Source organism: Cornus florida, unplaced genomic scaffold, assembly GCF_030987335.1.
Source record: "Cornus florida cultivar Cherokee Brave unplaced genomic scaffold, ASM3098733v1 CherokeeBrave_3.0.0_Hap2_Chr03, whole genome shotgun sequence".
Lineage (NCBI taxonomy): Eukaryota > Viridiplantae > Streptophyta > Magnoliopsida > Cornales > Cornaceae > Cornus > Cornus florida.
Genome location: NW_026775573.1, coordinates 89,731,812 through 89,757,184, shown reverse-complemented (window position 1 = coordinate 89,757,184; position 25,373 = coordinate 89,731,812). Strand labels below are relative to the sequence as shown.

Genomic DNA, 25,373 nt, shown 5'->3' with positions numbered 1-25,373 from the left:
TTGGCAAGCTTAAACCTTGGTGGCATAGTTTTATACTCCTCTTCCCCAGCTGATGCAAGGATCAATTCAAATTAGCTGCCAAAGAAAGAACAACACGTATAGAGTCAATCTTTGCAACTGGAGCAAATGTTTCCAGATAATCAATTCCATAGGTCTGAGTGAAGCCCTTTGCAACTAACTGAGCTTTATATCTCTCAATTGTTCCATCTGCATGATACTTTATTGTGTAGACCCATTTGCAGCCTACTGGTTTATTACCCCTAGGTAATGGATCAATATCCCAAGTACCATTCTTCTCAAGGGCCTTTATTTCTTCGAGCATAGCTTTCTTCCATGGAGTTTGATTAAGCATCTGAAACACTAGAAGGAACAAAAATAGAGGAGATACATGAAGTGAAAGCACGATATGTTAGAGATAAGGCATCATTTGATACAAACTGAGATATGGGATGTTTTGTACAACTACGAACACCCTTACGATAGGCAATAGGGACATCAAGATCAACAGGAATGCTATTGGGAAAAGAATCAGGAGTATCAATGTCAACTGAGGAATTACCTAGATCGAGGGAGACTTCTTGGTCCTGAGGTGAGTCAATAACTTCTTTGCCCTCCTAGTGTAAACAACTAGTTGTTTTCCCTGCTGCAAATCATTAGTGTTAGGAGGACTATACACAGGCACCTCAGTAAGAAGCTCCCCCTACTTCCCTTTGAATGGACAACGAATTCTCTACTTGTATAGTAGTATCCCCTAGCAGTGGAAAAAAAAGGAACAGACTCAAAGAATGTAACATACATGGAGACAAAGCGACGACGAGTGGTAGGGTTATAACACCGATACCCTTTCTAAGTGGCGGAGTATCCAACAAAGACACATCGGATTGCCTTAGGGTGCATTTTGTCCTTGCGATGATGAATGTGAATATAACAAACACAAACAAAACTTTCGGAGGGACAGTAAACAAGGCAGTGTCATGGTGTAAGACAAAGAAAGGGGATTGATAGCCAAGAACCTTAGAAGGCATGCGATTGATAAGGTATGTAGCTGTTAAGGTTGCATCAGCCCAATAACTTTTAGGCACTCCTAGTCACTATTACGAGAGGCGTTGGTGTGTGGAAATTCATTCGGAAGGGCTGGGATGTTTTCTCCTCACACATTAGATTCAAAGTTCGTGATGGCAAACATGTCCGTTTTTGGGAGGACCTTTGGTGCGGAGATCAGCTGCTGTCTCACTCCTTTCCTAGACTTTACAGTATTGCAGCCAATAAGCATGTCTACATAATTGATTGTTATCAACTTGATAACAATGGAGTTACGTGGGATGTGCGTTTTAGGTGCCCATTTCAGGATTGGGAAATGGAGGAAGCTTGTGTTTTTTTGGATACGTTGTATAGGCAGAAGGATGTGGGCAGAGGGGGTGATGATATTTTGTGGGTTCCTTTAGCTCATGGTAGGAAAAGTAACTTGGTAAAATTGGCGTACTCAATTTGAGAGCCTGACTATCATTATATACAAGCGGAAAATTACAAATATGGAAAAGAGAATAAAATAAAATCAAAATAAAGAGAATAAAATCAAATCAAATCAAATCAAATCAGAATAAAAAATAAAATCCCTAAAAATTAGCCTATATTGAAGACCCAATAAATCTGCCATAATCGTTGAGTCAATTTATAGATAAGATTTCCAACACTCCCCCTCAAGCTGGAGCAAATATGTTGACTAAGCCCAGCTTGACGATGGAAGACTGGAGAAGAGAAGGCCTAACAGACTTTGTGAACACATCTGCAGTCTGTTCTGAAGAAGGAACAAAAATAGGATTAATGATACCCGATCGAACCTTCTCTCGAATAAAGTGAATGTCTACCTCAATATGTTTCGACCTTTCATGTAAAACAGAATCAGAAGCAAGCATAATGGCTGATTTATTGTCACAAAACAGCCTTGAAGAACCTTTCTGTACAAAACCCAACTCTCCCAAAATTGATTGAAGCCAAAGGAGCTCACAAGTACCTTGAGCCATAGCTCGGTATTCAGCTTCAGCAGAGGATCTAGAAACAACAGCCTGCTTCTTACTCTTCCATGATATGAGATGATTACCATAGAAAGTACAAAAGCCAGAGGTAGAACGTTTATTTGTCTTACATCCAGCATAGTCTGCATCAGTAAAGCATGAGAGTCCAGACCGATTTCCTGAGGCATAGAACAGACCAAGACCAGGGCACGACTTAAGGTACCTCAAAATATGGTAGATTGCATCCATATGAGCTGAGCGAGGGGTATGCATGAATTGACTAATCACACTGACAGCAAATGTCAAATCGGGCCTTGTGTTAGTCAAGTAGATAAGACGACCTACTAAACGTTGATACACGGATGGATCTGGAAGTAATTCCTCTGACTCAACAGAGAGTTTAAGATTGGGGTCCATAGGAGTGGAAGCGGGTCGACACCTAAGCATGCCAGTATCTTGAAGAAGATCCAAAATATATTTTCTTTGAGATAAAGAAATTCCACGACGGGATCTAGCAACCTCAATTCCAAGAAAATATCGAAAAGGACCTAAGTCCTTCACATCAAAGGACTTTTGAAGATGAAGTTTCGCCTGAGCAATCCCTGAAGCATCATCACCTGTGATAATGATATCATCCACATATACCAATAACATAATGCAATAACCATCAGGGCGACGTTGAATAAAACAAGTATGGTCTGAGTGGCAGTGCACAAAGCCCATGGATAAAACAACATTGCTGAAACGACTAAACCAAGCTCTAGGAGATTGATTCAGACCATAAAGAGACTTCCGTAGCCTACAGACTTTCCCAGCATACTCCCCCTAAGCCCGAAATCCAGGGGCTGGATCCATATATATAGTCTCAAGTAAGTCTCAATTAAGAAATGCATTCTTGACATCTAACTGATGCAGAGGCCAAGAATGGGCAGCAGACAAAGAGACAAGCAGTCGCACAGACGTCAACTTAGCCACAGGAGTAAAGGTAGCATTAAAGTCTTTGCCCGGAATCTGGGTAAAGCCTTTTGCCACCAATCGAGCCTTATCCCGATCAATAGAACCATCGGCTAAGTACTTCACATTAAAGACCCACTTGCAGCTAACCGTTTTCTCCCCAGAAGGTAAAGCAACAAGTTCCCATGTATTATTATGGTGTAAAGCATCCATTTCTGTTGTCATGGCAGACACCCAATTGGGATCTTGGAGGGCTTCTGACACAGATCGAGGAATAGAAATGGTCCCAATCTTGTCCAGGAAGGATTTATATGCACCTGAAAGACCTTCATAGGAGACATACTGGGAAATAGGGTGGTTAGTGCTACTAGAAAAACCATACCAATTAGGAGGATGACGATCACGGGTAGGATAATGGGAGGTATGCTCAGGAATTGTAGGAGCAATAGGAGAAGGAGAGTTACCTGGACGTGGTTCTGAAGATGATTCTGGCAGGGGAGGTTGAGTGCGATGGCGACGAGAGTAGACCTGCAAAGGTGGAGGGGAACCCTGCATGGATGGAGAAGGAGATTCCAGGACAGTGTGATTTTCAAAGAGAGAAACAGGACGGGCAATAGGAGAAATCTCCTTCTCCAGATCACAAGAGAGAGAATCCTGTACCACAGAATTAGTACTATAAAAAGGAACAGTTTCATGAAATGTCACATCAAGAGAATGATACATATGTTTGGTTGCAGGATCATAACAACGATAGCCCTTTGACATAGCAGAATACCCCAAGAAAATATACCTAATAGATTTATCATCAAGTTTATGACGAGAAGGACTACGGTTATGAATAAAACAAGTACAGCCAAAAACACGAGGCAGAAGGTGAAACAATGTATAATCAGGCTGGAGAATCTGAAGTGGTGCCTTACCACCCAAAACTCGACTGGGAGTACGATTAATCAGAAAAGCAGCTGTAAGAACAGCCATGTGCCAATAGAATTTAGGCACATGCATACCACTTAGAAGACATCGGACCAGAGACATAAGATGACGGTTTTTACGTTCAGCCACGCCATTTTGCTCAGGAGTATAGGGGCAAGTGAGTTGATGTAAAATCCCCTTTTTATTAAGTTCAGACCGAAACTCATTCGAAACATATTCTTGTCCATTATCAGAATGAATATTACGGACAACAGTGTTATACTGGATTTTGATCATTTGAAGAAACTGGGTAAATAAAAGAAACACATCAGATTTCTTTTTCAATAAATAAACCCAAGTACAACGAGAATAATCATCAATAAATGTCACATAATATCGATGTCCAGAGAAAGCAGTAATTGGGGAAGGGCCCCAGACATCAGAATGAATAAGATCAAACATACTAGGAGCACGACTCATATGAGAAATATAGCTAGTTCTAGTATGTTTAGAAAGCTCACAAACTTCACATTGAAACTTATGGTCCTTACATGGTTTATTTAACGAAGGAAACAATAGATATAGATATTGAAAGTTTACATGCCCCAAATGTGCATGCCACAGACTAAAAGTGCGAAAAGAAACATCATAAACACTAGAAGTAGGTAGGACAGAAGCTTGAAGACTCGTTCCTGGTGGTTCCCCAAAGTAGTAAAGCCCATCACGCTCGTAACCCCTGCCAAAAATCCTCTTCGAACAAAAGTCCTGCAACAAACAGTGATCTGGTAAGAATATAACTGCACATTGGAGGTTTTTTGCAAGCCGGCTAACAGATAAAAGGTTAAAGGCAAATTTAGGTACATGAAGGACAGATGAAAGAGTAATATCAGGAGACAGACAAACATCACCCTTACTGTGAATGTAAGATGTAGAGCCATCCGCAAGATACACAGATTGGGTAACAGGTATGACATTAGAAGAAAAAACTGATAACTCACCAGTCATGTGATCATTGGCCCCAGAATCCAGAACCCAAGTGGGCTGCTTGGCCTTAACATGAAATGCAGTAGGAGTACCTATAGCAATAGTTGTAGTGGGAGCAGTTGAAGGAGCACTAACTCTAGAAGCAAGGGAGCCAAGCTGGTCTTGGATAATGCCCAATCTGAGACTGAAGTTGGCTTAGTCCAGGAAATACAGTAGATCCACCGGTAGTAACAGGAGTTTCTGCAACAGTCGCAGTACGAGAAGAACCAGTTCCAGATAAACGGTTCCTAGAAAATTTTTGCTTCAGTTCAGGATGAAGTTTGAAGCAACGAGCCTTAACATGTCTAACCCCTCCACAATGGTGACAAATAATCTGACCTCTAGAAGCTCGTGATCCAAAGTTGGCTGCAAAAGCCATACTATCTCCAGCAGGCTCAGACACTGGTACAGGAACAATTGAGGGCTGAATTAAACGGTGCCTGCGTGCTTCACCATCAACAGTAGCAAAGGCTTCCAATAGGGATGGCATTGGTGATGCATTCAAGATCTGAGACTTTAGTGGTTCAAATTTTGGGCGTAATCCCATCAAAAACTGATAGGTATGCTGACGATCAAGACGTTTGACAAGAAGAGAGGCTGCCTCAGAAGGAAATTCACTGAGAGGCTCATATTGAGCTAGTTCCTCCCAACGAGATCTCAAATACCCAAAATAATCAGTTACAGACAAATTCAGGCCTTCCTGCGAGGCCTTAGCAATATCTTGATATAAATACGAGCATCATTCCTAGAATGAGCATACATTTGATTCAAAGTAGTCCATAAGTCATTAACAGAGTCATAAAACATGAATATATTATAAATGCGTTCCTCCATAGAATTAAACATCCATCCTAAAATGGTGCAATTGTCCATATCCCACTGAGCATATTTAGGATCTTTAATATCTGGCCTATTTTCAGTATCCAAAATCCACCCTGATTTGCCTTTTCCACCAACATAGAGGCGGAGGGAACGAGCCCAGGATGCAAAATTACGGCCATTCAACAGCACACTAGTAACTCGTTGAGCCGGTGTGTGTTGCGCCGAAAAAAGAGTTTCTTTATTATTACTTGATTCAGCCATAATATTAAATAGATCAATTCAACAGATTACCAATAATTTCAAATAAAGGAGGAATAAACCTGATTTTGATCAAACCAAGAAGCTGGAGACACAGCGGTCTGATCAGAAAATGCTGCCGAATATCCCGGCAGCCCCAAAAAATTACAAACACGTCTTCTGACCCTTAGTGCATGAAAAAGACTAAGGGAATACCCCTACAGGGGTCGAACCTAGAGGAGATTGACTCCCCCTAGGACTGTCGCAACAGCGACCTGAAAAAGAGAGAAGGTCTGTGAAAAAAAAAAATAGGGAAGGGGTTGTAACGAGATAGAGAGAGATATTAAAAGAGGCGGTGAAAGAGAGAGAGATGGGGGAGGCGTAGGTTTGAGGCCCTGATACCAAAAAGTAATTTGGTAAAATTGGCGTACTCAATTTGAGAGCCTGACTATCATTATATACAAGCGGAAAATTACAAATATGGAAAAGAGAATAAAATAAAATCAAAATAAAGAGAATAAAATCAAATCAGAATAAAAAATAAAATCCCTAAAAATTAGCCTATATTGAAGACCCAATAAATCTGCCATAATCGTTGAGTCAACTTATAGATAAGATTTCCAATAGTAGGTATGGTGTCCGATCCATGTTCTTGTGTTTGTCCAACTTCGTTGGTCACGAGTTCCCTTGGAAGTCTGTTTGGCGTTCTAAAGCTCCTCTTAGAATTGCATTCTTCGTTTGGACTGCCACTTTGGGAAAGATTTTGACATTGGACAACTTGAGAAAGAGAGGCAACATCATTGTTAATTGGTGTTGTTTATGTAAAGCTGATAGTGAATATGTGGATCATATTCTTTTGCATTGTCCTGTGGCGTATGATTGTTCGAATTTTATTTTTTGCATGTTTGGCGTTTTTTGGGTAATGCCTAAGCACTCCTCACAATTGATTAACGCTTGGAGAAGATGTCTGTTGAAGAACAAGCTCGTGATTATTGGAGGATTGTTCCACATTGTGTCTGGTGGTGTTTATGGCGTGAGAGGAATAACAGAACCTTTGAAGGAAAATAATCGTCTTTAGCTAATTTAAAAATTCATATTCTTCGTTCTCTGTTCTGTTATGTAAGAGGAAGCACATGCTCCTCGATTGATGATTTCTTTGATCTTTTGGATGTTATTGGTCCTTAGATCTTTTTTCTTCTTGTATTAGGGACGTGTTCCCATTTTGAACGTTTTTCTAATATATTTTTACTTATAAAAAAAAAAAAAAAAAAAAAAAAAAAAAAAAAAAACTTTTAGGCACTCCCATTCCAATTATAAGAGAACGGGTCACCTCCGTAATATGACGGTGTTTTCTTTCAGCTACACTATTCTGTTGTGGTGTATCGACACAAAAGGTTTGATGGACAATCCCGTTATCAGCAAAAAAAGGAGGCAAGACCACCATACTTAAACTCTCCTCTATTTTCAGATTGAAGGATTTTGAGGGGACAACCAAACTGAGTACATACCATCCTATGAAAGGTTTTAAAAATGGAATGAACTTCATCTTTGGTTTTCATAAGATAAAGCCAAGTGATATCGACTAAAGTCATTAACAAACACAACAAAGTAAGGAAAACCAAGTAACGAAGTAGTAGATTCAGGACCCCACACATCAGAATGAAGAAGCTGCAAAGATGTTGTACTTTTATTAATACTAGTGGGATAAGAAACACGACATTGTTTGGCAAGAACGCAAGTTTCACAATTTAACTCAAAAGATTCAACAGAAGCAAACTGGGGAAGCATTTGCTTCAAAACAAGAAGAGGTAAATGACATAGTCTATTATGCCATCGCATTAACAGATCTTTATTGACATTACTATCTTAACACTAGATTGATTTACAACATAATAAGAAGTTGGTCTCGCGTTCAGCAAATATAAGCCATTGTCCTTATGTCCACTTCCAATCGTCTTCCCGTGTCCAAGTCCTGAAACACACAGACACAGTGAAATGGAAAAAAGGTTACACTACAATTCAAGCCTTTTGTAATATGACTGACAAAAAGGAGGTTATTGGTAAACTTTGGGACATGAAGAACATAGGATAAGGTAAGATTAGGAGAGGCATATTCAATGCCCTTCCCCTTAATGGAGGTGAAGGTGCCATCAGCCACTTTAACCTTATCCTTACCAATATAGATTGTATGAAGAAAAATCAGATGTCATACCAGTCATGTGATCAGTGGCTTTTGAATCAATGATTCAGGGTAGCCCACCAGATAATGTGGGAACCTAATGTGCCGAATGAGAGGTACCTGTCTGAGCGAAGTTAGAGGTGGAAATGGAGGAATGTTGTGCTAGTAGATGTCAAAGAGCATCAAGTTCAGCCCCGGGCAAAGACTCGGTGGCCCTGAGGAGGCATGACCAGTAGAAGCAGTCTCACGCTCTGTAATATGTGCCGTACATAACCCCCTAAATGGACCAAACCTTGGCCTAGCATTCGCATGAGCAGGAGCTAGAGTAGGGCGACTGTGTAGATTCCAGCATGTTTCCCTAGTGTGGCACGTACGCCCATAGTGATCACACCTCAACTTGGTCTTGTCATCCTGCTTCCCTCCTTTTGGAGGATTGGCCTTGTTCCATTGTTGTGTGGCAAGAGCAGACCTCTCCAACAATGGTACTTCTGGCTCAGGCTTAGTGTATATAGGTGCAGACATGGCCTTCATTCTACTCTCCTTAGCCTGGATATACAAAAACACATCTCTAATAGAAGTAGGGGCTAGATACCTGCCTAACACTTGTACCCTTGCATGCTCGTATCTCGGTTGTAGACCACCCAAGAACTCATGCTGTGTTTGATTTGCAGGAATGGAATGGAATGCAAGTGGGAATGGGAAATGAATGGAATGCAAGTGGGAATGGAATGAAAATGCTCGTATCTCGGTTGTACCCTTGCATGCTCGTATCTTGGTTGTAGACCACCCAAGAACTCATGCTGTGTTTGGTTTGCAGGAATGGAATGGCCATTCTCATTCTATTGTTTAGTTGTAACTATGAAATGTGTAGGAATGGAATGATAATAACCATTCTAGTGTTTGGTTGGACCAATTTTAAATTTAGAATGGAATAAAATTCAAATTGAGTTATCCAAAATATCCCTGTTAGTAAAAACTAAATTAAATTAACAAAATGACATTCTTCTATAATTTTTAAAAAATAAATGGTGGTAGTGGCAGTGGTGGATGGTAGTGGAGGTGGAAAGCGGTAGTGGTGTTGGAAGGCGGCGGCGGCGGCAATGGTGGAAGGCGGCGGTGTTGGTAATGGTGGAAGGCGGCATTGGTGGAAGGAGATAGTGGTGTAGGTGGCGGTGGTGGAAGCAAATTGAGGTGATTATGGTGGTGGTGGAAGGCAGTGGAAATGTGGTAGTGAAAGGTAATGGCGGTGGTGCTGGTGAAAGACGGTGGCGGCAATGGTGGTGGAAGGCGGTGGCGGCGGTGGTGGAAAGTGGAGGCGGCAGCGGTGAAAGGTGGAGGCGGCAATGGTGGTGGAAGGCGGTGGCGGTGGTGAAAGGAGGTGGTGCTGGTGGAAGGCGGTAGCGGTGGTGGTAGAAGGTAGTGATGGTGGTGAAAGGTGGCGGCGGTGGTGAAAGGTAGTGGCGGCAGTGGTGGTGGGAGGTGGTGGCTGTGGTGAAAGGCGATGGTGGTGGAAGGTGGTGAAAGGTGATGGCGGTGGTGGTGGTGGCGGTGGAAGGCGGTAGTGGTGGTGGTGGAAGGTGGCGGCAGTAGCGGTGGTGAAAGGTAGCGGCGGTGGCAATGGTTGGGGCAAAGGAAGGCGGTGCCAGTGGTGAAAGGTGGTGGCGGTGGTGGAAGGCGTTGGTAGTGGTGGTGGTGGTGGTGGTGAAAGGTGGAGGTGGTTATGGTGGAAGATGGTGGTGATTTATGGACTTGGAACATAAGGGTTTTTTTGGCAAGTTGATTTTAAAAAAAATTTACATGGGAATGGAATGGCCATTCCATAGGTTTAGTTATGAAATGGATTTTCATTCTCTGGAATGGATTTTCATTCTAATGAAATGGCCATTCCCACTTTAAATTGCGTACCAAACAAATGAATGATTGGAATGGGCATTCTATTCCATTCGTGCACACCAAACACAGCATCATAGATTTGATTCCTTTCTACCATAGCATGAAATGCTTTAACAATAGCTGCACACACAGGTATGTAGTCTTGGTAGTGATCTAACTCTTCCCATTTACTATGTAGAGTGTGGTAATATGTAGCAAGAGTTTGGTCTTCCTACTTGAATCCAAGGAATACATCTCTTCTACAGCCGTCTATAGCTCTTTAGCTGTTTTCACAAACAGAAATCCTTTGCTGATCTGTGGTTGCATTGACTACAACAACCGTGTCATAACTAGTGCATTATTTGCACTCCATTCTTTGAATTCAGGATCTTTCTTGGAGGGATACGTGACAATCCCTTCGATATGGTCAATCATCCTATGACCAGTGATATGCGTATGAGCAGATTGAGCCCACTCCATATAGTTCATCTCGTCCAGCCTAACAGTTGTAATGCAAGGGCCTGGATGGTGATCACTACTACCTCCCAATACTGGAGTCAGACTAGGAGAAGACCCAACTTCTTTTGAAGTCACCTCTGAGCCAAACATTTTATCAAGTAGTTTCTGGGTATACAATCCTCATAAACAAAAGCATCAACAAAATACGTAGAGAACCATCTCTCTAACACAATCTTCAACTAAAAAGATTACCGTCTTCTGAGATGCATAAAAAAACAACCACACAGTCACCACACAAACCCTAGAAAGCAACAAAGTAGACCATACCAGAATCGCGAATGACGAAGTTGCAGAATTCCGCGAACACAAAAAAAAAAAAAAAAAAAAAAAAAAAAAACCACCAATCGAGACTGCAATAGATAAAAAACAAGTCCAAATTTTTTTTTTCAAAACCCTTCACACCCACTAGTTGGATCTGCGATACGTGTGGATGTGATTAACACTCCTTCCTTGCAAACAAATCCCACCTTGCAACTCAATAAATTAATTTCTTGTTTCAGGGTAACATTGTTTTATGTGGTCTAAGAAATGGAGCAATTGTGACGGTTGATGCTCGCCAGAAACCAGAAGATTTTTCTGCTAGACTTACAAGACATCGAATTTCTTACCCTTCTTGTGGAATCAGTGAGCCTTCAAGCAGAAGTGATCGAAAATTTTCTAGACAGTGGTTTGAGGTATGTTTTTCTGGTGTTATTTGTTTTTCTTTTTATTTTTCTTCATATCTGGGAAAAGATTTATTTATTTATTTTAAACTAAAACGTGATTTTGCAACAATAGTTTGATCTAAGTGATTTTTTTGCTATGAACCCTTAAATATGTGTTTGTCCTAGAATCAATTACAACCCTTGGCCCTTGAATTGTTATTTATTTATTTTTTTTTGTCCATCCTTGAATTGTATTACAATAGTTATAATTTTGAAATTGAAACAGCACTCTTCTTCTGCTTAGTTAGTTCTCTCTTTAGCTTCGTGAGCTGTTGATGAGCTAACTCTTGGAACTTCTGGACACAACAGTTTACATTTACATCAAAGTTCTAATAAAATTTGCACAAAACCATGTTATTTCGTGAATATTATGTACTCCTGAATTTTCCAAAGGCACTTACTTAGAATTGCTCTGTGCAATGAAAGTCTGCTTATTGCTGATGGATCAGTGTCTCATTTGTGCAGCTGAAAGGGAACATATATCACACTCATAACATTTTTATGCCTTCATCTATTTCCTGGTTAGTAAGCCTTTATAACATTTATTAAGCTAGTTTTTTATTCATTTATTTTACTTATTGCAGCTCTTACTTTGGTTCTGAAATTGTAGTTTAGTCTCACTTCAGTTGTATGACCAGTACTTCCTTGCAAGCTCCATGGATGGATCGGTTAGTTTTCATACATCATGAAAATTTAGATACTAAAACATGTTCCTGTGCAGTAGAATCTAATTATCTGAGCTCTAGCATGGTGGCACTTGCCACTTTTTCTTTCATAAGTTTATTGTGAACAATTTATGTAAAATTCTGGAAGTCATTCTATAGGGTTTCTTGAAGGTTTGGCATGAGTCATAAGGTTTGGTAAAATTTCTTTCCAGTGAGGAGCTGTCTTAGGATATTTTACACTAGTTGGAGGGGCCTGTTGGAACCAATCAGAATTCAGAAGTTATAGTGGGTACTATAGAGTTACGGATTTTAGTTAGGCTGTGTTTGGTTTGCAAGGATGGAGGTCCGAGTCAGAATTCTGTCTCTGTTCTGCTTCACTTTTATGTTGTGGATGCATTATTGTTATTGACAATTCAGTTAGATTTGGGAAAAGGCAAAAGGTCTTCACGTAGATTTGAGATGAGCCACAAAGATTGAGTGCATTAGCCCCACCAAGATGCTGGTAATCCACTCCCTACCTCTACGTGATTCAAACTACAAATAGGAGACATCTAATGGCCACGTTTTTCAAGCCCATTATCCTTTTTTTAAAACCCTATACTAAGGCCACAAACTATAAGTAAATTACAAATCTGCCCAACGTATATATATATATACATAAATGTTCCAACACTCCCCCTCAAGCTCGAGAATATATATCAAATAATCCTAGCTTAGAACAGATAGTCCTTAACCGATTATGATCCATTGCTTTGGTAAACATATCAGCTAATTGATCTTCAAAGACTTCAGAAATGGAGTAGAGATGCTCCCACTTAATATTTTTTCTCGAATGAAGTGACAATCAACTTCAATATGTTTGGTCCTCTCATGGAACACAGGATTTGATGCAATGTGAACAGCTGCTTGATTGTCACAAAATAAAGGAATAGGAGCTTCAACTATCAACCCAAGTTCCTTTAGAAAATGTTGTATCCATGTCAAGTCACTAGTGGTATGGGCTATTGCCCTGTACTCAGCTTCAATACTAGATCGAGCTACTATTGTTTGCTTTTTACTTCTCCATGTAACAAGATTTCCTCCTACAAATGTGCAGTAGCTTGTAGTAGATCTCCTATCTGAAGGAGAACTAACCCAGTTAGCATCTGAAAAACCTTCCACCCTGAGATGACCATTTGATTTATATAGCAACCCAAAACCTGGAACTTGCTTGAGATATCGGATAATCCGAAGAACAACATTCCAATGTGGCATTCTAGGAGCTCCCATGAACTGACTTACGACACTAATTGCATATGAAATATCAGGTCGAGTGGTAATGAGATAAATTAATTTCCTAACAAGGTGACGATATCTGCCTAGGTCATTAAATAGATCACCCTCATCAGACACGAGTTTTGTATTTGGATCCATAGGAGTATCAACTCGACGACCACCTAACATACCCGTTTCTTCTAATAAGTCCAACACATATTTTCATTGAGATAAACTTATACCTTCCTTGGAACTAGCAACTTCAATACCCAAGAAATACCTAAGTTTACCCAAGTCTTTAGCGTGGAACTAATTTTGTAAAAACAACTTTAACTTAGCAATGCCTTCAGAACCATCACCTGTGATCACAATATCATTTACATACACCACAAGAAAAATGAAGCCAGCTTTAGTGCGCTAGTGAAATACCGAATGATCCGTCTGGCATCTGCTAAGACCAAATTCTAATGCCGCCTCAGAGAATTTTCCAAACCAAGGTTATTGTTTCAATCCATACAGAGCCTTTTTAAGGCGACAAACAGTGTGACGATACTCCCCCTGACCAACAAACCTAGGTGGTTGCTCCATATAAACTTCTTCAACACCATGTAAGAAGGCATTTTCCACTTTTAATTGAAACAACGGCCAGTGATAATTGGTAGCAATGGAAATAAGTACCCGAATAGAAGAAATCTTAGCAACAGGGGAAAAAGTCTCATCATAATCAACACCATAGGTCTGGGTGTACCCCTTTGCAACAAGTCGAGCTTTCAAATGCTCAATAGAACCATCGTGGAGATATTTGACAGTGTAGACCCACTTACAACTAACCGGTTTGGAACCGGGAGGTAAGGGAACAAGATCCCATGTCCCATTATGATGAAGGGTATACATTTCATTTATCTTTGCTTGTCGCCAATCTGGATTAGAAAGAGCATCCTGCAAATTCTTAGGATCAACAGTGATAGACAATTGGGATAAAAAGCAAGAGAGATGGTGATCCATGATTATAAGAGACGAAGTTAGAAATGGGATGTGGAGTAACACAGGATCGAGTACCTTTGCGTACGGCAATAAGGAGATCCTCAGTAGGAGGAGGGACCTCACGAGAAGTAGGCAATTGGTGGGAAGCTTCCTGCAGTCGTCAACTATACACTTGAAGGGGTTGTGGTGTGACATACTCAGTTGAAGTAGACACAATAGGCAATGGAAGCAACAAATCAGTATTTAAGGACGAACCACATGAAGAGAAGTAAGAAGTGTCCTCAAAAAAGGTACCATCTATACACACAAAAGCACTATAAGTGCTAGGATCCCAACATTTATAACTTTTTTGAGTTCGAGAGTTACCAATAAAGACACATTTAATGGCACGGGGAGACAATTTATCGGTGCCAGGACGTAATACATGAGCAAAGCACACACAGCCAAAAACACGAGGCATAAATGCAAATAATGGACGGGTAGGAAAAACAATGGAAAAAGGACTCTTCCAGTTAAGAATGGAAGATGGCATACGATTAATTAAATAGCAAGTAGTTAAAACGGCATCTCCCCAAAATGCATTGGGAAGATGCATATGGATCATTAATGTTCGAGCTATTTCAATTAAATGCCTATTTTTTCGTTCTGCAACACCATTTTGTTGAGGAGTATAAGAACAAGACGTTTGGTGCAAAATGCCATGAGAGTCACAGAATTGAGAAATAGCACCTTTGACATATTCCATGGCATTATCAGATTGTAAAGTTCGTATAACACATCCAAACTGGACCTCAATTTCTTTAAAAAATAATTGAAAGATAGGAAAAAGCTCAGAACAATCTTTCATTAAAAACATCCAAGTCATCCTTGAATAGTCATCAACAAAGGTAACAAAATATGAAAAACCTGACCGACTAACATGCCGAGCAGGACCTATATGTCTGTATGTAACAATTCAAACAAAGAAGACCAATGATTATCAACTCAGGGAGGAAATGAGACTCTATGGTGCTTGCCTAATGGACACGACTCACATTCTAAAGTAGGCACTGACCCAAGAGAAGGAAGGGCAAACTTCAAGTACCTCAAGGACGGATGACCCAATCGATAATGCCATTGTTGGGCAGTGGCAGAGACCTGTGAATGGAGAGCAATACCACGAGTAGGCGACTCACAATTCAAGTAATATAGACCATTTTTCGCAATGCTGCCACCAATTGTCATCTTCGTTTTGAGATCCTGAAAGCTATGTTACATGGACTCAGGTACGGGTGTCGGACACAGGTATGTATCTAGAGGTCGGATCCATCTATGTATCAAATTATAGGACACGGGTACACGGATTAAAAGTAACATGAACAACTCTTCAATTTCGTAGCCGATCTCGATTTTGAATTTTAAACTTGAAAATACAACTCGATTGGACTTGTTTTGACACTGAAATTAGCCAATTACAAAATATATATCTCACAATCTCCCCCTTTGCCAATTTCGTGACAAACCCTAAAAACAAATATAATCTACTCAAGCAGAAAAAGCAGATTACAACTTGAATTTAATCACGGAAATTTTTTCCTATTCTCTTCTCTTATCCGGATAAAAGTTAACCTAATTTCCTGCACATTCATCAAGCAAAACTACCAGTGAAAGTTTAATAGAATAAAATTATATAAATCCCCCCTGAATTACTTATCCATCTTTCTCCCCTTTTTTCGAACAAATTGACTAAGTGAGGCAATTATAGAGAAGAAGAGAAAAACCAGTCATTAAGAATTGTTGAAAGAGAGAGAGAGAGAGAGAGAGAGAGAGAGAGTATATGAAAACATATATCTTATTGAGTGAGTAATACAATAATACAATGGTGTTTATATAGGAGAAGCTACGGGAGTAGGCAAGTGGAGAACAAGTAAACCCTATACATGGTAATTCTATATACGGTAATGAAGGGTAGGTGACAACTCATACAATACTAACTGTACACGTGTGACAACTCTTACAATACTGTACAATGTGACAACTCATACAATACTGTACAACACTCCCCCTCAAGCTGGAGAGTAAATGTCAATAACTCCCAGCTTGCTACATATGGAATCAATAGAGTTCTTGGGAAGCGTCTTAGTGAAGATGTCTACCAGCTACCCTACCAGAAGGAACAAAAGGTGTAACAATCTCATTCGAGTCAACTTTAGATCGAATAAAATGGCAATCTACTTCAATGTGTTTAGTCCTCTCATGGTAGACTGGATTGCTAGTAATATGAATAGCTGCCTAATTATCACAATGGAGAGTGTTAGAAATTGTGTCCTAAATTCCTATTCTAATTAGGATTCTATTTTAGAGTTATATTCTATTAGATAATTTCTTATTTGACAAGTCTTGGCCTCTAAGGAATTGTAATCCTTGTCCAACAAGGAATTATGTTTGTAACTCTATAATTAGGTACATATGTTGTGGGTTGAGACTGAAGAGATTGAGGGAGAGAGACTCTGGAAGTCATATAGAAACAGAGTGAGAGGCTGAAATCTTGTAATATCTGATTTTACACATAGTGAAAACTTTCACCGGATTCCGACCGTGGACATAGGCTGTTGCCGAACCACGTACAAATCTTTGTGTGGTGTGTTTACTTTTCTATCGTGATTCTTGATTTAACTTGGATTCGTTGCGTTTGTCATAACAAACTGGTACCAGAGCTTTTGGTTCGAAGCAGGGATGTCGTCTAAGTTTCTGTAAATCGAGAAGTTTAACGACATAAACGATTTCAACCTGTTGCGGGTTAGGATGTAGGCTTTGTTGGTTCAACAAGGGTTATCTAAGGCGCTGAAGGGGAAGGATGCATTGTTAGAAAAGATCAAGGACAAAGATGAGGTTATGGAGAAAGCACACAGTATGATTTTGTTGTGCTTGAGTAACGAGGTTCTGCGAGAGGTTGCTGGAGAGACTACGGCAGATGGGCTGTAGCAGAAGTTCCCGGTATATGACGAAATCTTCTTGCAAATCGCTTATATCTAAAGAAGCAGTTGTTCACTCTTTAGATGCATGAAGGTTCGTCTTTGAAAGACCATCTTGACGAGGTAAATAGTATCATCATGGACTTGAATAATATTGATGTCAAGTTAGAGGATGAAGATCAGGCTATTATTCTGTTGCGTTCTCTACCACCCTCGTATGAGAACTTTGTCGATACAATGATGTATGGTAGAACTGCCTTGTCCATGGAAGACGTGAAGGCATCTCTAAATTCTAAGGAGTTGCAGAAAAGGGCGTTTGAGGGCAATACAGAAAGTTTGGCAGAGGGGTTATTTGTTAGAGGGAGAACGAATCAGAAGGGAGGGTCTGGCAGCAAAGGTCGTTCTAAGTCTAAGAACAAAATGAAGGTGTTAAGATGCTTCATCTGTCATAAGGAAGGGCACTTCAAAAAGGATTGTCCGTTGCGTAAGAAGGGAAAGGTAAAATCCTCTGAAATTGAAAATGTGGCTATTGCACAGGGTAATGATTCAGATGGTGGTAATGTTCTCATAATTTCAGTCGGTAGCTCTTGCGATGAGTGGATTCTTGATTCGGGTTGCTTGTTTCATGCTTGTCTAAACAGGGACTGGTTTACCTCTTATCGATCTATTGATGGAGGGGAAGTTCTGATGGGGAATGATGCAGCGTGCAAGGTTGTAGGTATCGGTACAATTCGAATCAAGATGTATGATGACATAGTGAGAACACTGACTGATGTCAGGCATGTACCAGAACTGAGAAAGAATTTGATTTACCTTGGTATGCTGAATTCCATCGGGTGCACTTATAAGGCTGGAGGTGGAGTCATTCGGGTTTCCAAGGGTGCTCTTGTGGTGATGAAGGGACTGAAGAAGCATGATTTATATGCTCTGCAGGGTAGCATAATCACGGGTTTAGTTGTTGTATCGTTCTCGGATCCGGATTCAGATACTACCAGATTGTGGCATATGCGGATTGGGCATATGAGTGAGGGGGATGGATGTTCTGAGTGTTCAGGGTTTGCTTGGTGGTCAGAAAACTGGGAAACTAGATTTATGTGAGCATTGTGTCTTTGGGAAGTAGTGCAGAGTGAAGTTCAGTACAGGAATTCACAGGACCAAAGGTACGGTGGATTATATTCATTCTGATCTTTGGGGTCCCTCTTAGGTTACTTCACATGGTGGTGGTAGATATATAATGATGCTGATTGATGGCTTTTCTCGGAAAGTTTGGATTTAAATTCTGAAGCACAAGAATGAGGCTTTTGTTACATTCAAGCAGTGGAAAACCTTGATTGAGAAGCAGACAGGAAAACAGATTAAGCGCTTGAGGACAGACAATGGCTTGGAATTTTGTGATGGAGAATTTAATGAGTTCTACAAGACTCATGGGATTGTGAGACACCACACAGTGAGGAAGACTCCGCAGCAGAGTGGAGTTGCAGAACGGATGAACAAAATGCTATTGGAGAGGGCACGGTGTATGTTGTCTAATGCAGGGTTAGACAAAGCGTTTTGGGCTGAAGTTGTTTCTACAGCTAGTTACTTGGTGAACCGATCTCCATCGACTGCTATCAATTGTAAGACTCCAGAGACGGTATGGTCTGGTTCTCCTGCTAGTTACAATAATATGAGAATATTTGGGTGTCCAACGTATGCTCATGTGAATGAGGGGAAGCTTGAACCGAGGGCTAAGAAATGCATATTTCTTGGTTATTAGCTTGGGGTCAAGGGAGACAGATTATGGTGCCCAGTGGCTTCAGGAAAGAAGATACTTGTTAGCAGGGGTGTGACCTTTCATGAATCTGTAATGCTTACTCCGCAGAGGGAGGTAGTTGATTCAGGGAAAGCTCGGGGTGTCAGTGAGCAGGTGGAGCATGTAGAGGTTCAGTTAGAGGATAGTCCTGTTCGGTCGACTCACAAGCAGGTGCAATTTCGAGCTGTGAGGGAGATGCACAGTTGCAACAGTATAGTGTGGCTAGAGATAGGCCTAGGAGGGATTTTAGGCCACCTGAGAAGTATGGGTTTTCACATGCTGATTCGGTTGTTTATGCACTTAGTGTGGCAGAGTAGAGGATATTAATGAGCCGTGTACTTATCATAAGGCCATATCAACCTAGATGTAAAAAACGTATCAACCTAGATGTAAATCAAGGTTTATATAGATTTTCAAAGTCCTAGATATGCATAGGAAAGAGGTAAATTTCGTGCATAGGTCTTTTGGAAATAAACCCATACCAAATAGGAAATTTAGACAGAACAAGAAACTGATACCTAATCTGCAGAAGCATTCTGAACCGGTAGCCACTTCTGGAACCGATTAAGAGTGTCCAGAATAAAAAGGATTCAAAGTAGTGTTCTTGAACCGGTAAGATATGTTGGTACCGATTCCCAAATGACAGATTCAGATAAGAAGGTTTAAACAGTTGGAAAAATCTTTGTTTTGGAAACTCTAAAAAACTACCATATATGTAAAGTGTCCTAACCTTTAACTCAACTTCCTAAAGTATTGTTCATACCTTTTTTCGTAGGTCTCAGTTTATAAAACATGAACAACTTTTCAATTCCGTAGCCAATCTCGATCTTGAATTTGAAACTTGAAAATACAACTCGATCAGACTTGTTTTGACACCGAAATTAGCCAATTACAAAATATATATCTCACAAAAACATGTATCTGTATAAGGTGATGCCGATACCTTGGCCATCGAGTATTGCCGCTCCACCATCCCGGCCGCTGCCGACAGTGGAATCTCCTCACTGCCACCTTTTATCCCCTATCTCCAATGAACCCAGTGTTACGAGCATGTGTATATGAGGAGCAGTGAAGCAAACGAGAGAGCGAGAGGGAGGGTGTTTTAGAGAACGAGTAAAAATCATGTGTAGTTGTGTGTGTATATATATCTATGTGCATGCAATATATATTTATATATGCTCAAGGGGCATATATATATTTAAATACAAGCATGTGTATGCAATATATATTTAAATACAATATTGATTTATATACACAATATAAACTAATAAGGGTGTTATGTGCACAAAATGTGAACCATGGGGGTATTTTTTGTTCTTTCCCCTAGTTCAAATATAGTTACAGATTCACACTTATGAAACTTTGAATCTATATTGATATTATATTTTATGATTTTAAATCTAAATTAATTGAGTATTCTTGGTATTTAATGAAGTTTAGTATCATACAAACATTATATATATGCAAATGAAATATATAAATTCTTAACTACATATGTATAACATTTAATCATTTATTGGCAAAAAAAAAAAAAAAAAAAAAAACATTTAATCAACTTTGAATGCTTATCTGATCAAATCTGCTTAAATTCAAATATAGTCCAATTTGTGATCTTATAATTCGAATTTAAATTATTCCAAGCGAGGAATGTAGGCCAATTTTTGGAATTGGATCTTAATAAGTAAAAAATTCACCTTTGCTCATTGTAGTATAAGTCCTTTACATCTTTTTTAAATAATTTTTTTTTTTTTTTTTGTTACTTTTCTTTTGAACTTTTTGTGGCTTGAGTGACCTAGCTACCTGAATTGTTTTTCATTAATATATAGTACACCAAAATAGAATGAATATAAACATTGGAGATTGAATGACATTAGGAATCTCATTACTAGGTAACCCCTCCCTGGTAATAGAATTTCATTTCTGAGCTTCTATTCCTATCATCCAACTAACATCTTACTTAGGGTGGAATGTTGGAGAATGATTCTTCTTGTTAACCCCAAATGGCAATTGTTCTGGTGGCATTGACAAGGTGATGGTGATGGTGATGGTGAAGGGTCAAAGGGTAATTTGTTAAATCCATATGATTTAACAAATTGGATATTCATTATGAATTAAAGTAGAAATTCCTTTTTATTATTCTATTTTAAACCTTTTGGGTCGTCTTATCGTAATCCGTAAATCTAGGCATTGTTTGGGGTGGTGATAAAATTTTGGATGAATAGTGCAAAAATGATGTCAAGAACTAGGTCCGTCCCTGGTCTTCTCCTCTCAACACCTTTTCTAAGCACCCTGATTGTAATCTTTATGTATTGGGCAAACTACAATGACCTCCCCAGGTTTGGACTATATGCAGCTAAACCTGAGGTTTGCTATTTTTTTGCAAACACCTCCCCAAGTCAGATTTTGTTGTAAATTTACTTATCTACCCTCATTATTATATTACTAAAAATGTCAAAATATTTAAGTAAGTCAAATGACAATTTTGCCCTCTACACTTGCAACCCCACAATTTTCTCTCTTTTAAGTCAGATTTTGTTCTCTTTCCACCCACTCCATGGCCGCTGCAGCAACCACCACACCACCATCTCTCTTCTTCTCTCTACCTCCACAAATTGCTGCCAAATGCTGATCAACAATTATAGACTCCAAAAGAAACTTACTTGCAACGATGAATGCAACGAAATCACCCAATTCGATGAGGAGATACGAGAAAGACCCATATGTGATGGGAATGTAGATCGCAAATTCGGCGTAGCAAAATACAAATAGCACAGCGCAGAGAGGCAGAGGCGGCGTACGAGAGCAGCACAGAGAGGGTCCGACAGTTGTGAGCTTATTTTCCGGTGAGGTTGAAGATGCCGGAGCCAACGACGGAGGCGAAGCAAAGCCAGATTAGGCCCCACCAAGTAGTTGGCGCGTCATCTCTGTTTACCAGCCTGATCTATGATGTTCTTACATACAGGTGATGTAGAGGCCTTTAATTTTCAAGGGTGGAGGAACAAAAAAAATTCATATCTTCAGATTCAAATGCCTTAAAACTGACAGATTTGAATCAAGCTTAGAATTAAAAAAAGAAAGAAATTAATGGTGGTGGTGGCAGTGATTGTGGAGGAGGCAGTAGAGGTGATGCTGCTTGGTGGTGGTGGTAATGGTTATGGTGCTTAGTGGGTTTCAAACTTCATTAAGGTTTGTTTAATTTCCTACAAGTGGGGTTCCTTCAACTTCCTACCAGTGCGTATATATGTATATCTAAAGTTATATATATATATATATATATAGTTTAGGGAAAGTAATCTATTAAATTTGGGGTTACCACCAATACACTTGCCACCACCAACACCAACTCATTTTGAGATGAACATTGAATTTTCATACAATTGTAAAAGCTTAATTGAATCTTGTAAGGGTCCGGGTTTGGAAATGGCAATGGAGTTAGTGGTGGTGGTGGTGGGTGAATGGAGAGAGAAAGGAAAGGGAGAGAGAAAAGGTCAACTTTGTCTCTTAGAATATTTTTTTTTTGTAATTTAATAACATAATAAGGGTATTAGGGTCTTTTCTATTTATTTGAAGGGCATTTTGGTCCGTTCAACTAAATTTTCTGACAAAGAGTATCAATTTTTGTACGGAGGGGAAGTCTTTGCAAAATGAGGCAAACTTCAGGGGGACGCATTGCAAAAAATATGCAAACCTCAGGTTTACTTGCATTATGCCAAACCTCAGGGGAGGTCATTGTAGTTTGTCCTGTATTTTATACTTTGTCGTAAACTTGTCTGGGACTTCATTTCATTTTTGCCCGAAGTCCCCGATTAAAACAGTAAAGCATTCACGTTGATGCAGATTAAGCTTTATGACCATCGTCTCATCCAGAGAGGGGCTGTACAATCTTATGATGGGAATGTGAATTCCCATTCTCGTATACAGCTTGGTGTTGACCCATCCGAGAAATATTTTATGTCAGGTGCATACCTTTATAACATATTAATTTCTAAGTAATTTCTTAGATTTTTTAGCTTATGTACCAAAATATTTGCCCCTAGGTGGAGAAGACTGCTATATACGGCTTTGGAGTATCAAGTCTGGCAAACTTCTCTTTGAGGATAAATTTATGAACTCTGTCCCCTCAATTGTGTGCTGGCCAAGGACTGAAGGTAATGTCTACCACTTGCACTTTCATTCTATTGAATAAAATGCTTTTGATTTAAGTTCCTTTTTCCATTTAAAAGTTTTTATTCTTAACATGACAGGGCTTCTTGGAGTGCAAGATGAAAGGCAAGACTACAGAGATTATTTATATGGTCGAAACCATAGCTCGGGGGCATGGCTTGGATCTCTAGAAGGACTATTTTACATGTGTTGGACATGACTTAAGATTGATTACAAAGTATAAAATTAGTGTGAGGTATGTGATTGGTTGAGCACTTTCTCTAAATCAACTAGATATTCTCTGCACATGTCGTGAAGTGCATTGTTTGCTGTGTTAGGAGTACTGAAATGCTTCAGAGACTCCATAGTGGAAAGGACTTTGGTGGTGCATCTTCTTCGGTTCGTTGTAATGTGACAGAATGGTTTATGGAAGTTGGCTTCAAATTGAAGTGGGATAGAGGGATAGAGTGATAGACGCTGATGATTTTGACCTTGTTCAGGAGCTAGGATTCTGGACTGAAGCAGAGCTGCCAGTTGCTGTATTTGGGGTCTGTAGCTGGCTTTTAACTTCATGAGGTTTTTGTTCCTAGTTGATTGTATTTATCCTTTTAATGGTGTAAGAAATTTTCCAATTGAGTTAAAAAAAGTTTATGAGTTAAAAGTTATTTTGTGTTTTTCTAAGTTTTAAAAAGAAATGGCCTTATTTGCTTGAGTCTTTTCCATATGGAGAGAGAGAAATGGAAAGATATTATAAAAATACCTCTTCTCCTCATTTCCTTAGCTTCCCTCGTAGTTTAATAGAGTCGACCCCTCTTTTAGAAATGAACAATGGGTGTTAGTCCCATCTGGTTTATGCATTTAGGGAGCATACTATTCTTAATTAGTTAGTTTAACGTTACAAGTTAGAAATAGAATTTAGAATGGTATGGGTTGTTAACACCTTATTATTCTAGCGTTGTTCGGGTTAGAAATGACTTAAACGTGTATTTCGTGTCGTATCAAGTCTGGACTCATTTATTAAACAGGTTACGCATGTCGTGTCGTGTTATCTATGTAATAATTGTGTCGTGTTCGTATTAAGATTTATTAACACGATTAATAATCGTGTCGATCCATTTAACAAGATACCCATGTCCTGACACGAATTGCCACAACTACCTTAGGAGATGTACATATAAAAGGTCGAGGGTTGAAGCCCTCGGGACTATAGCATAATTCATCAAATTAATGCATGGCCATCATTAAATACAATTATAAAAGGTACTCAATGTTAGGATCAATAAACTATCAACTACATGTAGTCAATTTGAAGATTAATTAGAATAATATAGCAATACAAAGCTTGGTACAACCAAGTATGAATCCACAAGACTAAGCAACTTATACAACTTATAAATCCCCAAAAATGAAAGACAAGGGATGCAATTACACAAGCTTAGGGCTCATCCAAGCCCTAAGTGAAGATTTAGCCGGTCTTCAATTGCCATCCCTATGCTCAACTTCACTTTCTTCTTCAACCTTGAGAGCAAACCCTAGAGAGATAAAGTAGAGAGCTTTTCCCAATTTGATCCCCAAAGTGTAATCTAATTTCAATCCCGTTCTAAAAATGATTTGATCTTCTATTTATACTTCACCCATAGGCTGCCAAAGTGGTCAGAAATTGTACACAAGGCTAATCATTTGAGTGCACCACGGACGGACAGCCTTTTAAGAAGACTTTATTATGAGAATTGAAGAATTTTCCTCCCGTACTCGATCGATCGAGATGATCAGCAACTCGCAATTCAGCTCCCTTTCTGCTCTTCCCTCTTCTCCAAAGACTTCATAAATGCTTTAAAGTCAATGTGAAAATTGCAGCACCAAGCACAAACATTCAAATAAAAGGAAACAATATTTTTCCTCCCAGGTACAAGGAACAAGTAACGGGTTGTGAGCCAGCAAAGCCCATTTACAGATGAAAAAAATCCGCGTTGTTGATGATTGAACCTGCTCCCTTTTCCTAACAGTTTGTACTTTAAACCATCACCATAATCCACAAGAATCGAAATATGGCCAAAACTAAATAGGGTTCTCCCCTTCTTTAATTAATGGTTGATCTTGGTCTATTTGTAATTAAAGATGTTTTCTAGTGTCCCAGTTGTTTTATGAAAAAATCTAAGAACCTAATGGATGGAACTCATCCGCTATGGAAGATATTTGCCTTGCCTTGCGGAAGGAACCTTCTGTATTCAGTATGTAATTGAAATGTCAACACTGCTTATGGGCTTCCTGTTTTCCAACGCCATCGCAGTCGCCTTTTAGGACCATGCATTTTTTATTTATTTTTACCCTTTCAAACAGAAAA

General features: G+C 39.5%; 1 protein-coding gene across 1 annotated transcript in view; it reads left to right on the top strand.

The window, feature by feature from the left end:
- The window catches only part of LOC132300849 (uncharacterized), a 52,830-nt gene extending 29,136 nt beyond the window's left edge, over positions 1 to 23,694 (top strand). The window contains exons 8-14 of the mRNA XM_059798104.1: positions 11,034 to 11,207; positions 11,703 to 11,758; positions 11,848 to 11,905; positions 22,724 to 22,844; positions 22,924 to 23,034; positions 23,131 to 23,285; positions 23,368 to 23,694. Coding sequence (XP_059654087.1) covers positions 11,034 to 11,207; positions 11,703 to 11,758; positions 11,848 to 11,905; positions 22,724 to 22,844; positions 22,924 to 23,034; positions 23,131 to 23,249 — 639 coding nt within the window. The 3' untranslated portion in view covers positions 23,250 to 23,285; positions 23,368 to 23,694. The remainder of the gene's footprint in view (positions 1 to 11,033; positions 11,208 to 11,702; positions 11,759 to 11,847; positions 11,906 to 22,723; positions 22,845 to 22,923; positions 23,035 to 23,130; positions 23,286 to 23,367) is intronic.
- The last annotated feature ends 1,679 nt before the right edge of the window (positions 23,695 to 25,373 follow it).